The sequence below is a fragment of the Petaurus breviceps genome, unplaced genomic scaffold, assembly GCF_028583685.1.
Source record: "Petaurus breviceps papuanus isolate PSGF00001 unplaced genomic scaffold, PetGlider_PUasm1.0 91041, whole genome shotgun sequence".
In the NCBI taxonomy this organism is placed as follows: domain Eukaryota; kingdom Metazoa; phylum Chordata; class Mammalia; order Diprotodontia; family Petauridae; genus Petaurus; species Petaurus breviceps.
In genome coordinates this window covers 41965183-41982385 of record NW_027187400.1, presented here as the reverse complement: position 1 = coordinate 41982385, position 17203 = coordinate 41965183, and the positions used below count along the sequence as shown (strand labels likewise).

The following is a 17203-nucleotide window of genomic DNA, read 5'->3' as shown; positions in this document are numbered from 1 at the left end:
CCTTCACAGTTTCTGTTTCTTGGAAGACAAAGCTTAACAGAGCCAAAACAACATTCATACACATTGCCTGCACCATCATCAATTCCCTATCTGCTTGTGAAATCAACACAGAGCCACAAACAAGGTCTGGGAAGTCAACACAAATCATCAGCATAGTCCCAGGACCTCTGAAACCCTCCTCCAGGACTTATGTAAACACACAACAAGAAAATTCTCTTTCGGGGTTTCCAGTAAGGTCCCAGGGCTTCTGTACAAAGTGTCACAAACACAAATTAACACAGACAGAATGTCAGCCACCACAAGTGTTCCCTTCTCAGTTCTGCTCCATCCCAGATGTGCTCAGCTTTTTATCTGTCATTAGCTCCTCCCTGTTCTGCCCACCTCTTATGTCCTTCCTGTACTTGTCTTTGGCAAGTCCTCCCACTGTGGGATTCACAGGTTCTGTTTCTTAACAAAAACTTGATATAATCAGGGCAAGGCTCAAAGACACTTGAACTGAAACAAGGTGCTAAATAAATAAGTGAAACAAGGAGCTAAGTACTTCTTTGCTTGCCATTACAGATCTAGAGAAATACCCCTACTTGTGGGAGGGCAGAGAAAGGCAATACATCAAAAGATCAATTTAATTTCATCAACATTTACAAGATGCCAATATCTGTAGAGTCAGCACCAAAATTTCAATGGGAGGAAAAATGAACTGAGTTTTAGGAACAACACAGATAAACTAGATAAGAACTAGAGAAGAATGACTAGGATGGTGAGACCCCTAGATACCATGTCATATAAGGAACAACTGAAGGAACCTGGGCATGTCCAGCTTGAAGAAAAGTACAGACTTAGAAATGATGTGATAGCTTTCTTTTTTTTATTTAATTTTATTAAATTTGTTTGTCTATTTTTAGTTTACCCCATTCAGTTCCACAATCCCTTGAGTTCCAAATTTTCTCCCCCTCCCTTTCCTACCCCTTTCCCCCTCCCCCATGGTGGCATGCAATCCAATTTAGGCTTTACAAATACCTTTGCATTAAGCAATAGTCAGGTAGTAAAGAAGAATTATAACCAATGAAGTGAACAATGAGAAAGAAGGAATGAAACAAAAGTAAACACAAAAGAGAGAGCAAACAGTTTGCTTCAATCTACATTCAAACTCCGTAGTTCTTTTCTCTAGATGAGGATATCCTTTCCATCATGAGTCTTTTGTAGTTGTCTTATAACTTTACATTGTTGGGAGGAGCCCAGTCTATCAAAGTTAGTAGTCACAGATACAATGTGTCTGTAATTGTGTACAATAGGATATGTTTTAACATGGCTTTTGATAAAGTATCTCAGACTCTTCTTGCAGTGAAGGTAGAAAGATGTGGACTAAAGGAAAATAGGATTGCATGGATTCATAGCTGATTAGATGACTGGACGGAAAGATATGGGTCAATGTCAACAACTATAACAACTAGCATTTCTGTAGTGTTTTAAGATTTACAAAATACTTTCCATGTGACAACCCTCTGAGGTAGTTGCTATTATTATCTTTATTTTACAGATGAGGAAACTGAAACTTTGAGGGGCTAAGTACCTTGCCCAGAGTCACACAGTTAGTAATGGTCTGGAAAGGCAGGGAAGGGTTCAAGCATTTATTAATGTGTTAGGCATAAGCACTGAGGCAGAATATGAACCCAGATCTCCTGCCTCCAAGTCTCCAAGTCTAGCTCTCTACCCCACTGAATCACATGACAAGGTAGGAAGATTTTGTAGAGTACCTTAGGAGTCTGTGCTTGGTCTTATGCTATTTACTATTCTGATCTGTGACTTGGATGTGACAGATGGTGTGGTCAATAAAAGTGCTGATACCATAAAGCTAGGAGTTAATATGTTAATATGGAGTTAATATGTTGGAAAACAGGATGCAAAAAAGATCTCGACAGGCTACAAAATTTAACTTAATCTAATAAGATGAAATTCAGTAGGGATAAATATAAGTCTTAGATTTGGGTTCAAGAAATTAACTTCTAGTAAAGAACTATAGTCTTAACAAAAAACTCCCAATGTGGGGAAACTGTCTGCTTGGGCCCAAGAGGAGTTTTTTTTGTTAAGAATCTAGGGTGTGAGGGGCGGCCAGGTAGCACATCAAGTGGGAGCACCGGCCCCAGTGTCGGGATGACCTGGGGATCGAATACGGGCTCAGATACTTAGCACCACACCCAGAAATAACTGGCCGTGTAACCTTGAGCAAGTTACTTAACCCCAGTTGCTTAAAAAAAAAAAGAATCTAGGGGGCAAGGCTCTGGTCCCTTTGTTTGGGTCCCCATTAATTTCGGCACTTAAAAAGGTTTGACAGACATAATTTCTGGGTAATATACTCATTTTATTAAAAAGGCCAAAATGCTTATTAATGAAAGGATAGTCATTTGGCCATATCTCTTAGAACAAAGACCCCTAATGGCAGTAGGCTCACAGTTTATATGCCCTTGGAAGAACAGCTGTTCCCGAGGGTGGCAGTCAAATCTGGTTAACAGTTATTGAGAAAATGAATATTACAGTGTGAGGGTGGGCCATATTACAATGAGTGTCTTGGAGTATATGACTCCAATCCCCAAAATCTTGGTCAAACAGACTTATCAATTTCCATATCACCTGTCTGACAAAGGGAAGAATCAACACTTCCCTGCACCCATGTGAGCAAACATAATTAGTCGGAATGCACCCATTAGCCCAAACTTAGAATTTCTTTTACTGTCTAATTAGATCTTGGGCTGGAGACATTTTTGAGAGAGATTTCCCTCACTGCTTGATGTCTGGATGAGGAAGCAGAAAAGGAGAAAAACTGTGGTCCTAATACAATAATTAGTTATTAATACTAGAGAGAAATAATCATTTCTCACAGTTTATTATGGAAATAACACCTGTTTGTAGAGCATGTCCTGTGGTACAAACATGTTTTATTATAAACAACCTGTTTGATATACACTGTTTTGAAACTGGTTACTTAAGTGTCATCCTAAGTCCTTTGCTACAATTGAAGTTAACTCAGTAACTTTGATGTAAATTCATTTGTGTATCATAGGCTGTCTTCCTATAAAAAGCGTTCTGTAACCTATGTTTTTATGCAAGGATCACATCCTTATCTGTCTCTATTCCTTATGTTTAGGGCATTGAATAACTGAATTGAAATCAATTGAAATTAAGTGGTATTAATATTTGGAGTTCTAAAATAACAGTTAAAATAAAAATTGTACAGCAAACAACTGAGTAAAAATTTTAAGAAAACAAGCTCAAATGAATACATATCTAATTTGGAAGGGTTTAAGACTTCTACTTTATGTGGTATTTTAAAATAGCTTGTATTTGAATGTCTTACATATATCAAAGTAACAGTGATTCTTTTAGCTTGCTGTTCACAATGTTCATGTCAGGTACAGAATTTAGATAAATGTGTAAAACAGCATGGGGTATTTATGAGCTAAATTTCCTGAAATTTCAGCTGAATTAGAGGCCCTTAATTGGACATATAAGCCTATGAGCCCACCTCCATGATTGTCTTTGGTCTAAGAGTGAAGGGGCCAAATGACCATCCTTTCATTAAAATGCTGGCATTATTAATGAAATGATTAAATTTCTCAGAAATTATGTCTGTTGAACCTTTTTAAATGCCACAAGTTCTTCATCCAAAAGCTTTCTGTTCATATCCTTTGACCATTTTATCAGTTGGGGAATGAGTCATATTCTTATAAATCTGACAAAGTTCTCTATGTATTTGAGATACGAGAACTTTATCTGAGAAGTTATAAATCCCCCTCCTCACAATTTTCTGCTTCCCTTCCAATCTTGGACATGTTGATTTTATTTGTACAATCCCTTTGAAATTTAACATAATCAAAATTATCCATTTTACATGTCACAATGCTCTCTAACTCTTGTTTATTCATAAATTCTTCTCCTATCCATATGTCTCATAGGTAATATGTTTCATGTTCTTCTAATTTCCTTATGATATCTCCCTTTATATCTGGGTCATGTATCCATTTTGTGCCTATCTTGGGAAATGGTGTAAGATATTGACCTATACCTAGTTTCTGCCAGAGTGCTTTCCAGTTTTCCCAGAAATTCCTTACAAAATAATGAAATCTTACCCCACAAAGCTTAAATTTTTACATTTGTCAAACACAAAGTCAAATACTCATCTACTATTGTGTATTGTATGTGATCCACCTTTCTATTTCTTAGCCAGTACCATATAGTTTGATAATTAGCACAGTTTAAGATTTGGAACTGCTAGAGCGCCTTCCTTTACATTTTTTAAAAATTAATTCTTTTGATATTCTTGACCTTTTGTTCTTCCAAATGAATTTTGCTATTTTTCTTCTAGCTTGATGAAATACTTTTTGGTCGTTTAATTGGGATGGCATTGAATAAGTAGATTAGTTTAGGTAGAATTGCCACTTTTATTATATGGGCTCTACCCACTCATGAACAATGAATAAATCTCTAATTATCTAAATATGGCTTTATATGTATAAAAAGTATTTTATCATTATGTTCAAGTAGTTCTTGGGTTTGTCTTGGCAAGTATTTTCCCAGGTATTTTATGCTATTTATGGTTATTTTGAATGGGGTTTCACTTACTATCTCTTCTTGCAGGATTTTGTTGGTGATATATAGAAATGCTGATCGATTTATGTGAGTTTATTTTATATCTTGCTGCTTTGCTAAAATTATTCATTGCTCCAACTAGCCTGTTAGTTGAATCTTGAGGATTTTCGAAGTATATCATTCTGTCATCTGCAAAAAGAGATAGTTATAATACCTCATGAACCATTCTGATTCTCTCATTTTCTTTTCCTTCTCTTATCACTATAGCTAGTATTTCTAGTACAATATTGAGTAATATTGGTGATAATGGGTATCCTTGTTTCACTCCTGATCTTATTGGGAAGGCTTATAGCTTATGCCCATCATGTTAGAAAAAAAATGTTCATTGATGGTTTTAAGTAGATACTTCCTATCATTTTAAGGAAAAATCCATTTATACCTGTGCTTTTAAATTTATTAAAATAAGAATGATTTTTTTTTATTTTGTGAAAAGTCTTTTCTGCATCTACTGATATAATCATTTGCTTTTTGTTACTTTTGTTATTAGTGTAACTACTTAAGTTAATAGTTTTCCTTATATTAAGCCATCCCTGCATTCCTGGTATAAATCCCAATTGGTCACAATGTATATAGTCTTTGTGATATATAGTTGTAGTCTCCTACCTAGTATTTTATTTAGGATTTTTTGTATCCATGTTCATTAGGAAAATTGGTCTACAATTTCCTTTGGTTTTGCTCTTCCTGGCTTATGTGTCAGCATCATACTTTTTTCATAAAAGGGGTTTGGTAGGACTCCTTCTTCACTAATTATTTAAAATAATTAATTTAGTATTGGAATTGGTTGATCCTTAAATGTTTGGTAGAATCACTTGTGAATCTATCTGGTCCTGAATGTTTTTTCTTAGAGAGCTCATCTATGGCCTGTTCACTTTCTTTTTCTTTTTTGCTTTTTGGAGGGTAGTTGGGGTTAAGTGACTTGCCCAAGGTCACATGGCTAGTTTTTGTGTTAAGTATCTGAGGCCGGATTTGAACTCGGGTCCTCCTGACTCCAGGGCTGGTACTCTATTCACTGTGCCACCTAGCCGCCCCTCACTTTCTTTTTCTAAAATAGGTTTACTTAGATATTCTATTTCCTCTTCTGTTAATCTAATCAGTTAATGTTTTTGTAGGTATTCATTCATTTCACTTAGTCAGTTTTATTAGCATATAATTCAGCAAAATAACTACTAATCATTGTTTTGATTTCATCTTCATTGGTGGTATAGTCACCCTGTCCATTTTGGATACTAGTGATTTGGTTTTCTTCTTTCTCAAAAAATCACATTAACTAATGATTTATCTATTTTCTTGTGTGTGGTTTTTTTTTTTTCCCCATAAAGTCAACTCCTTGTTTTATTTATCCATGCAGTGGTTTTCTTACATCCATACTTTGTTGCATCTCAGTTTCAGAGGCTGCATTGAGTGCACAATCATCTGCAAACAGAAAATCATGCACCAACACTCCCTCCACTTTGGTCTTGGTTTGTAGCCTTTTCAAGTTGAAGAATTTGCCATCAGTGCAGTAGTCGATCTTGACGTCATGTTCATCCTCATTGAAAGCATTTGACAACATGGCTGAAAACAGCATCGTAGCAAGCACATAGCCTTGTTTCACTCCATTGGTGACTGGGAAAGCACGAGAGCATTGTTATTACCTAAAACCCAAGCAAGCATGAAGTCATGAAATTGGTGTAGAGTGCTGATGAACTTCTCCCAGCAATCAAATGTTGACATAATTTTCCACAAACCCTCATGACTAACAGTATCTAAGGCCTTGGGCAGTTCTACATATGTTGTGTACAGACCTCTGTCCCGCTCCTGGAATTTCTCCTGGAACTGTTGGGCAGCAAACACCATATTGACTGTTCTTGGCCCTTTCTGAAGCCACACTGACTCTCAGGTAGATGACCATCTTCCAGGTGAAGGATCAGACTATTAAGGAGGACTCTGGCAAGAATCTTGCCTACAAAGTATGGATCAATTCTCTGCTGTTTGTGCTAATTTTGGCCTAACAATTAACACCAAGAAAACAGGTGCTGCATCAGCCACCACCACACCATCCATATATGGAACCAGCAGTTACAGCCAATGGAGAAGTTTTGAATGCTATGGGTAAATTCACTTACCTTGGCAGTGTACTTTCCAGGGGTGTACACATTGATAATGAGGTTGACACATACATTGCCGGAGCTAATCCAGTGTTTGGGAGACTCAGAAGGCAAGTATAGGAGAGAAGAGGTATTAGAGTGACTACCAAACTGAAGATCTATAGAGCTGTTGTGCTGACCTCATTTTTGTATGCCTGTGAAACCCGGATATTATTCCAGCACCATGCCAGGAAACTGAATTGCTGACATTTAAATTGTCTTAGAAAGATTCTGAAGATCACCTGGCAGGATAAGGTACCAGACACTGGGGTCCTTACTTGAACTAAACTGCCAACCATTCAAATTCTGCTTCAGAGAGCACAACTCAGATGGGGTGGTCACTTTGTTCAAATGCAAAATGTAAACTTGCCAAAAGGACTCTTAGGAAGAACTTACACTGGGCAAGTATTCACGTGGTGATCAGAAAAAGCCATACTTTTTTTTAAGGACACTGTTTAGGTTTCTCTCAAGACTTTGGAATTGATTATGTGACATGGGAGACACTGGCACAGCACCACTCAGCATGGCGTGCCCACATCAGAGAAGGTGCTGTGCTCTATGAGCAAAGCAGAATTGAAACAGCTCTAAGGAAATGCAGGATATGCAAATTTAGAATATCCACCCCAAATGTTTGCATGGACTCTTTTTGCCCAACCTGTGGTAGAGCATTCTGAACTCATCTTGGTCTGATTAGCCACAGTCTGGCACATTGAAAGTTGACTCTGGGGGGAGGCTAGGTGGCACAGTGAATAGAGCACTGGCCCTGGAGTCAGGAGGACCTGCATTCAAATCTGGCCTCAGACACTTAACACAAAAACTAGCTTATGACCTTGGGCAAGTCACTTAACCCCAATTGTGCTACAAAAAGCAAAAAAAGAAAAGAAAAGAAAGTTGACTGTAGCATAGTGATGTCATTTTGGTCCTCTTTGAGAATGACAACAACCACTACATCCAATTTTATTAATTTTCATGATTTCCAATTTGGTGTTTAATTGGGGATTTTTAATTTGTTCATTTTCTAGTTGGGTTTTTTTTTCCAATTGCATAACCAATTGATTAGTGTGTTCTTTCTCTGTTTTATTGATGTAAGCCTTAAGAGATATACATTTTCCTATGGTTACTATTTTTGCTACATCTCATAGGTACATCATCTCATTATTATCATTATCTTTAACAACATTATTTATTGTTTCTATGATTTATTCTTTAACCCACTCATTCCTTAAAATTAGGTTATTTAGCCTCCAATCAATACTGAATCTATTGTGCTATGTTGTAGAATGTAAAATATTTGACAGAAACTTGCTTGTTCCATTCCCATTCATTTATTAAGCATGCTGTAACTTTATAGTCATACAAGTTTTCAAAAGTTATGGAGAGTACAAGATTCCACTGTAATTATTGTTTGATGGATATTCTTAAAAATGACTAAGAAGGGCAAAAAGTCACCTTAAAAAATATAATCAAAGAATCTCCTTCAAACATAATAAAATGCTTCAAAATGCTTTGAATTGTTCTCATCAAGATTTCATCGATGAGAAATAACTACATGAATTGTTGCTTATTAATAAAATTTTTATCATTCTCCATTTGATAAAAATGATTTTTAGTCTGTTTCTATGGTCCCATGTGAAATATAATTTTTATTGCATTGTGATAGAAAAAGGATGCATTTAATATTTTTTGCTTTTCTGTATTTAACTAAAAAGTTTTTATGTCCTAATATATGGCAAGTTTTTGTAAAGGTACTGTGTACTGCTGAGAAAATCTCCTTTCTATTACCAATCAATTCCCTCCAGGTATCAATCTCATCTAGCTTATCTCAGATTCAAAGTTAGTTGTCACACATATTTCATTACCTTTTAACATAATGTAGTTTCCCTGTTTATCTTTTAATTAAATCTATTTCAGCTTTCATTGTGTCTGAGATCAGGATTACTACTCCTGTTTTTCTTTGCATCAGATGAAGGACAGTAAATCCTATTCCAGCTTTTATTTTTAATAGTATGTTATTTTTTCCAGTTACATGTAAAGATAATTTTAAATAAATTTTTTTGGAGGGGGGAAGGTAGGGCAATTGGGTTTAAGTGACTTGCCCAAGGTCACACAGCTAGTTTTTGTGTTAAGTGTCTGAGGCCAGATTTGAACTCAGGTCCTCCTGACTCCAGAGCCAGTGCTCTGTTCACTGCACCACCTAGCCGCCCCTCAATAATTATTTTTTAAAAAATATTTTGAGTTCCAAAATTTTCTCCATTTTTACTTCCCCTCCCCTCTTCCTAAGACAACAAGCAATCTGATAGAGTTTATACACATGCAATAATGCAAAACATATTTCCACATTCATCATGTTGTAAAGGAAGAAAAAGAACAAAGCAAAAAAAAAGGTGAAAATAATAGACTTTGATCTCCATTTGGACTCCTTAAGAACTTCCTCTGGATGTGGATAGATTTTTCCATCATAAATCCTTTGGAATTGTCTTAGACCATTGTATTACTGAAAAGAGCTAATGCAATCACAGTTGATCCATCCCATAATGTTACTGTTACTATGTACAGTGTCCTCCTTGTTGTGCTCACTTAACTCAGTAAAGTTCATGTAACCCTTTCCAGATTCTTCTGAAATCCTCCTTCTCATCATATCTTACAGCACAATAGCATTCCATTACATTCATATACCACAACTTGTTCAGCCATTCTTCCAGTTGATGGGTATTCCCTTCATTTCCAATTCTTTGCCACCACAAAAAGAACTGCTATGAATAATTTTGTGCTTGTGGGTCCTTTTCCCTTTTTTGTGATCTTTTTAGGATACAGACCTAGAAATGGTACTGCTAGATCAAATGATATACATAGTTTGATTGCCCTTTGGGCATAACCCCAAATTGCTCTTCAGAACCTTTATTTTTACTCTATGTGTGTCTCTAATTTTTAAATGTGTTTCTTGCAAACAACATATTGTTGGATTCTGGTTTTTGATCCATTCTGCTGTCTGTTTCAACCTTAGGGATGAGTTCTTCCCATTCACATTCAAAGTTATAAGATGATTGTGTATTTCCCTCCATTCTATTTTTCCTCATTGTTTATCCTTCTCTCCCACTCTTTTCACCTTAACCTTCCTAAGAGATATTTACTTCTGATCACTGCCTCTCAATCCACACCCTTCCCTGATTCTCTCCCCTTGTCCTCTTCCTTGTTAATATACCCACCCTTCTCGGAAACCCTCCCTTATTCTCTCCCTTTTCAGTCCTATTTGTTAATCTGCACACCCTTCTAAGAGTCCCTTCCTTATCCTCTCTCCTAACTTTTCTATTTCTCTGTAAGTTAAGAAGACTTTTACTCAAAATGTTAAAAAAAAAACCAAACAACCCAAATATTTAAAATTTTTTAACATATAAATGGAAAAAACCTAAAGTATATATTTTAAAAAGAAGACTTTTACCCTTCTAGATGTATATACTATTCACTCTTTAACCCAGTTCTGATGAGAGTAACATTCTAGCACCACCAGCCTTCTACCCCATCTCAGCATCCACTGTAACAACTTTTTCAGTTTGTATGAGATAATTGCTTCACTTTAATCTCCCTGCCCAATTTTATTTTTTAGGATCATTCCATCATAATCAGGTCAACCCAAATCTTCTATCTATGCAAGCTCTTTTAAACTATCCTTGTAATGATAACATTCTTAAGAATTACAGATGAAATTTTCTCATATAAGAAGTAAACAGTCTGATCCAACCATTCTGGAGAGCAATTTGAAACTATGTCCAAAGGGCTGTAAAACTCTGTTTATCCTTTAATTCAGCAATACCACTACTCTTTTGTGTTTGATATGAGAGGCAGTAGGGAACCACTGAAGTTCATTGAGTAAGGGGAGGAATGACTCGGTTAGATCTGTGCTGTAAGGCAATCATTTTGATGAGGTATGGGCTCTGGGAGTCCCCTCTGAGCTCTCCTTGAGTCCTGGAGGTACAGGCTCTAGGAATTTCCCTTGGACTCTTGATTGAATCATCCCATTTGATGAGGCAGGTCTGTTACTAGACTTTGCTACCTTCAACTGGCCTAGCCCACCATTGTTTGTGGTCTCCAGGTGACTTCCCACCCTTAATCACTCATTGACCTCATTAACTCCTCCTGAAGACCCTCCCCCAACTCCTCTTCTAGATCACCCCTAGATTCCTCCCACAACCTTCTGTATATAAGGTCCCATCTCATGCCATGTGGTGTGAGAGCTCCATAGAATGACCTAGCACAGACTTACTCTGTGTCTAATGCAAGCAAACTTTAAATAAATTTTACTTTTCTTTGGCTGAGAAGACTCCAGTCAGATTCTTTTGGCAGGACCTGGTGTGTTGGTATTTTGGGGTCTCCAGAGCAACCCTTACCCTCTTTTTGGGTAGCTGAACAGAGGACGCATTGGGACAGGGAGAGACTTGAGACTTAAAGTACACCAGCAGCTATTGCAATTCTCCAGGCATGAGGGGACCAGAGCCTGTCCCAGGGTGGGGGCAGTGTCACAGAAGAGAGGAGAGCACATGGGAGAGATGATGTAACAGGCCTTGGCAATAGCTTGGTTGTGGGGGAGGGGAGTGAGAGATAGTGAGGAATCTATGATGACTCCGGCATTGTGAGCCTGAGGGAATGAGAGGATGGTGCTGCCCTCTACTATGGGGGGGGAGGGGGAGAGAGGGGATGGGTTTTGGGGGCAAGATAATGAGTTCTGTTTGGGATATATTGAGTTTAAGATGTCTACTGGAATCCAATTTGACTTGTCTGAAAGGCAGTTGGAAATGGGAGATTAGATGTCAGCAGATATTGGGACGGAGAAGGTAGATGGGAGAATGATCAGTTTAGACATGATAATTAAATCCAAGGGAACACATGCTATCACGAAGTGGCAAGGAGGGAGAAGAGAAGAGGGCCCAGAGCAGAACCCTGAGGGTCACCTACAGTCAGAGGGTCTGATCTGGAGGAAAATACAGTAAAGAGAGAAGAGGAAGAGCCAAATAAGTAGGCAAACAACTAAGAAAGAATGGTATCCCAAACACCCTGATGGAAGCCATTATTGATGAGGGAGTGTGCAACAGTGTAAAAGGCTGCAGATAGATTAAGGAGAATGCGGACGGAGAAGTTTACAAATGGAATCTCATTTGATCCTCACAGCAACTCTTGGAAGGTAGAGGCTATTATCTCTTTTTTACATTTGAAGAAATTGAGGCATACAGGTTAAGGGACTTGCCAAGGTCACACAGCTGGTAATTGTCTGAGGGTAGATTCGAACTCAGGTTTTTCTGACTCTAGGTTCATCTTGATAAATGAACAAAAATGAAAAGAAAATGTAATTAAAAATGAATACTCGTGAGGCAAAATGTAATCCTGGTTATAACCATGTATGAAGAAAGATCGATGTGATCATCCAAAAAAAAAAAGTTAACTGCCTGGGACAAAGGTTTATAGAACCGCCTTCTACGACAAGTCCGAACTTCGAGATAATCGTGAGGAAGATCACTCAAGGTCCCCGGGGCACGCGCTGTCGGGTGCCAGTGACCAGCCGTTAGACACTTAACCCTTTGGCTACCGGAAACTCAGCCAGAAGCCCTCCAGGGAGAAGGGAAAGATCCGGACCTTCTGGGTGTGTCTCGTCCCCCAGGCCTAGCGTGGAGGAAGAGGAGGAGGAAGACTGGAGGAATGGATGAAAGGAAGCTAAAGCCGGGATGGGAGTGGGCGGGGAAGTGGACCAGAGGAAGGTAGAAGCAGGGGTGGGGCCGAGAAGCTGGGAGAATAGGTCTGGAGGGAGGGGCGAGGATTAGGGAGGGTTGAGCCGGAGACTCCTAGGGCCCAGAGAACCCGTCCCTCACCCTCCTCCAGTGGCCTGGAGCAAATAAGTCCTTGTCACTGGCTCAGTTTCTCCCGTAGGTGAAAAGAGAGACTTAACGACTCCTTGTTCCTCTTCGTTTTTGGAGAATCGCTCGTTCGGGTGCCTGGAGGGCGAGGGAGCTAGGGGAAGGAGCAGGCGCCCCTCCGCTTCCCTGGGTTCCGCGCATGACTCCCTGCCTGGGCTCTCCAGCTCTGGACTCCCCATCCTAATGGCGTCCCTACTGCTGCTGCTGCTGCTACCGCCGCCACCAGTGCAGCCGCAGCTGGAGGATGCCTGCACTTGGCAAGTGGTACTCAACAGGTTCGGTTCCTTGGGAGAGGGCAGTGAAAAGTTTTTCCTTCAGCAACCAGTTTCCATTGTAGACATGCTCTTCAAAAAATTGGAAGATTCACCCCTCCACCCGGAAGAGGTAAATGCCTTTCCTCCTACCTCTAGTTTCTGTCCCTTCCACACCATTCTCCTAACCACCCATCCATCGCTCTCTGCCATTCCATCTTTCCAACGGTCTTCTGTGTTCCATCTGTTCCACTTGGCTCCTGCCTGTGTCAACCTTGGCCTCTCCTTGGGCAAGCAAGTCCCTCTTGGCCTCGGTTTCTTCATTTGTAAAGTGAGTTAGATGGCTTCTAAGGTCCCTTCCAACTCTTCATCTCATCTTGGTTCTTCCCTCTTTACTTCCGTTTTGCCCTTTCATCCCTTCTCCCTCTTATCTCTCCCTCTGTCTTCCCATCTGTCAGTCACTGTATCCTGCCCCTTCAGGAGTCTTCAGGACACTCTCCCAGAGTCCTGGCTATCTCTTCTCAGTGGGGTTTATGGAAGGAGGTGGGAAAGGAAGAGGAGAATGGCAGAAACAGAGGAATGGGTCACCCTGAATGGGATGTATCTCTTATCTTCAGATGTACTTTGGCTTCCCTTACTTCCTGAAGATTAACTTGAGGTGTCCTGGATTGGTGAGGATTATCCCCTCTAGAGAATGAGGAGGGAGGAATGGAACAAGGTTCAAAGACAGACACACAAAGGTGGAGGGAAAAGGACTGATTTAGGGATGGATTAGTGAGGGTTGCTAATTTGTGGGGAATCAGCTCCAGAGGAATCAGAGAGGGTGACTTCTACCTCACCCAAACCAGCCTTAGGGGACCCACCTGGCAGAACTTGGCTCCCAGTAGCCTCCCCACTTCCTACACAACTACCCATCCTACCAAGGGAGCTTCTGGGCACTGCCATCCCTGCTCCCCCAATCCAACCCATTTTTATGTTCTAGTCCTCAGTGCTCTCCTAAAACGGAGAGATTTTGGAAGATTCCCTGGAAGCTGAGTAAGGGGAATGTTGTCTCCCCTGGCAGATGGGGAACTCCATCCCTAGAGACCAGTTCCTGTGTGGCCTCTCCTAGGAGGCTGGCTGTGCAGAGGATGCCTGTTGAGGAGGAAGGCATGGGGGACTGGGATGGGAGGGAGGAAACCTAGATGCTGGAGGACTTACCTAGCCTTCAAGGATGGTGCTGGTGCCTTTATTGATCCACAGGGTACTCCCTGCTCTGTAGTTTCTCTCCAGCTTCCAGGAATTTTTTTGCCCTGGGTTCTGCCTGGCAGAGTTCTGTTCTCTGCCCCAACCCCCTACCCTCTTCATTCAGATAGGCAGGGTCAGAGAGGCCTTTCTCTAAGGCCAGGGCCCAGGCTTAGGCACATGGTGGGTGGGACAGGGAGGTTCTGGTCATGTCCATAGACTGGTCAGTGTCACTCCTTCTTTGACTCCCTCTCAGAATTCAGAAGTCTTAATGCGTTCGAACCACTTTAAGGGCCTGTTCCCCAGAGTGCTGGTCACTTTCTACTCCCTTGTGAATTTCGAATACTCCAGGATAGAGAGGCTGCAAATTAATATGGAGGGAGCACCATTCCAAACCCACAGTGAGGGTCTTCCCCCAACAATGGGCAGGGCACCAGGGATTAGGAAGGACAATGTCTTGGAGAAGAGGGCTGCCAGAGGGCTCTTGCCAAGAAGTTGGACAGGATGAGAAGTAGATCTCTCCTTAGCCAGTTTAGCACATAGGACATGGGTGGGGGTAGAGACCTCTATACCAGGCCTTGTGAGGTCCAAATACCTGGGCACTCACCTGGGGCACCCAGAGGTCCCTATTGACTAATCAAGAGTTCAGCAGCAGGTCACAAGACCTTGGAATCCCACACTAGATAGTCACCTTGGGCTTTTACCTTTGCCCTCAGTGGCTTTTGAACCAACTTTTTACACTTGGGTTCAGTTGTGTTTGAGTAGGGTAGGGTGACTCATCCCTCAGAAAGCTTGAACTGTTAGACCAAGCTAATGACCCCTGGGGACTCCCATCATCTTTAGGAGAGGGGGAGAAAGCATAGCCCACCCTGAGGTTTGGTACCCTGTGCCAAAGCCCCAGTCCTTTGGAAGGGTTCTGGTAAGGAGGGGAGGTGAAGTGGTACTAGCTGGGTGTGGGTAGCCTCCAGGCCTGTGCCCACCTCATTTCATTCCCTACCTGCCAGAGACATGCCATGAAGAGGAAATATGTTTGCCAAGTTGGTATACCCCGATGCCCATGAAAAATGGCAGTATAGTGATGCAAGTTGATATCTTCAGCAACAATCAGGGGGAGCCCATTCGCAATGCCAGGTGGGTGGAGTACCAGGCATCATTGTGGGGAGCAGGGGATGGTGGAAGGCACAGTTGAACTCACTGACAGCATAGCCAGCATCTGGTTTGTAGACAGAAGGCTGAACTAAGTAAGCAAGCAGAATCTCTTAACCAAAAATGGCCCAAGATATTACCTAGAGTTTAGTTCCTAGACCAATCCACTACCCCAAGAAATTAAGGCCCAGGGAGGCAACCAGCAAAAGAGGAGTAGAATATAAGCTCTTTGAGGCCTTAGCAAATGGCAGGTGAGCAATAAAATGTTTGTTGAATTGTGTTGGGTTAAAAGAGGAGGATCACAGATTATTGAATACTTGACCTGGGAAAGCTCAGAAGCTGTGCAGTCTAACCCCCTCATTTTACAGTTGAGAAAACTGAGGCCCAGGGAGGGGCTTAGCTCTGGAAGACATCTTCATAGAAATGATGATTGAACCCATGGCAACCAAAGAGGGATCACCAAGTGAGATAGCATAGGGGGGCAGAGTTAGGGTTTAAGGTGGCAGCACCCAAGGTCACAGAGGTTCTAGATATCAAAGGCAGGATTTGTACCCAGGTCATCTGACTTCAAACTCAGTGTTCTTATCACTACACCAAGATTCCTCCTGTTCAGGATTAGGGACCTGAAGCTTGAGATGGGCATCAAGTATCTGGGCATCAAGTTAGGGTGTGGGGTGAGAAGTCTCCACTGAGTCTGACAAGAGCCTAGGACACTAATTCCCCTCCCTTTGCAGGTACATAATAAATGTCAATGGGTACCTGAAAAAAGAAAAGGAAAAACTGATCTTTACCATGGGAAGTGAGGTGAGAGAAAGTATGGGAAAGAGGTATGAGAAAGGCTGAAGGGCAGGGGGTGGGAGGAAGGTAATCCTCTTAGCTGAGCCTCCTGGCTAGGATGGGGGAAGCCAGTCTCTCTTTCTTTCTTCTCCCATTGAGTCCTTTGGACCTGTCTCCTTAGGTCAGGGCCATGACCCACAGGGACTTCATCAATGTACCATCAAGGCCTGTCTGGGCTACAGTGGGTCAGGCTCCTGTGCTCATCCTCGGGGGTATTCCAGATGAGAAGATGATTCTCTTCTCTGACTCCAGCTTCAAGGACATCTCCCTGGTGGAGGTGAGAGAGGCTGAGTGGCAGCTGACTGTGTGGATGGAGGTTGGACAAGAGTGGACATTCTGTAGACTTGGGAAGGGAGGGAGGGAAGGAAGGTACTATTCTCCAAGAGTGGAGTATTGCAAGACCTCACCCAACCCAAGGGGCACATGGCCTCCTCTCTCTAGCAAAGAGGCATCATGGTATGGGGTGTGGGTGGGATAATGGGGGAGAGGTGGGGAACTGGCTACCAATCTCCATTCTGCCTCTTAGTTGCCAAGTCCCTTAGCCAAGTCTCTTCATTCTCACCTCTTTGAGACCTCAATGTCTTTATAAAGGAGGGGGCTGTGGTGGCCTATATGACCTCTAAGTCTCCTTTCTACTCTCAATCCTGCAAACCTCATTCCTGCACTGGTTGATTCAGCTGAACATTGATAGCTGCTGGCTGGGCTCCCTTCACTGCCCTCAGGACAAGTTCACAGCCTCCATCTTTGACACCATCTCCACTGAAAGTGTCCTCTTCATCCGACAGAACCAACTCGTCTACTATTTCACTGGCAACTACTCCCACATACCTGGACAAGCAAGCAGTGAGAAGCCAGGGATGGGAAAAGCTGTGAGAGTAGGGATTAGGCCCTCCCCCCAAATTCTAGCCTCTTCCCCTTCCCACCCTGGTCAGACTGACTTCTCTGAGTCTGGGGTCAGACACCAGCACAAAGAAGAATCTTCCAAGAGTCCTTAGAATGTAGAGACATGAATGAAATGCTGGGGTGATGGAGAGAAGAATGATTCATGGAGTTTGAGGATCAGTTGGATGAG

General features: G+C 41.5%; 1 protein-coding gene across 1 annotated transcript in view; it reads left to right on the top strand.

The window, feature by feature from the left end:
- CATSPERG (cation channel sperm associated auxiliary subunit gamma) overlaps positions 1–17203 on the top strand; it is a 97771-nt gene that overhangs the window by 56803 nt on the left and 23765 nt on the right. Inside the window, exons 2-7 of the mRNA XM_069078871.1 lie at positions 13542–13595; positions 14405–14549; positions 15153–15279; positions 16029–16098; positions 16253–16408; positions 16809–16974. Coding sequence (XP_068934972.1) covers positions 13542–13595; positions 14405–14549; positions 15153–15279; positions 16029–16098; positions 16253–16408; positions 16809–16974 — 718 coding nt within the window. The remainder of the gene's footprint in view (positions 1–13541; positions 13596–14404; positions 14550–15152; positions 15280–16028; positions 16099–16252; positions 16409–16808; positions 16975–17203) is intronic.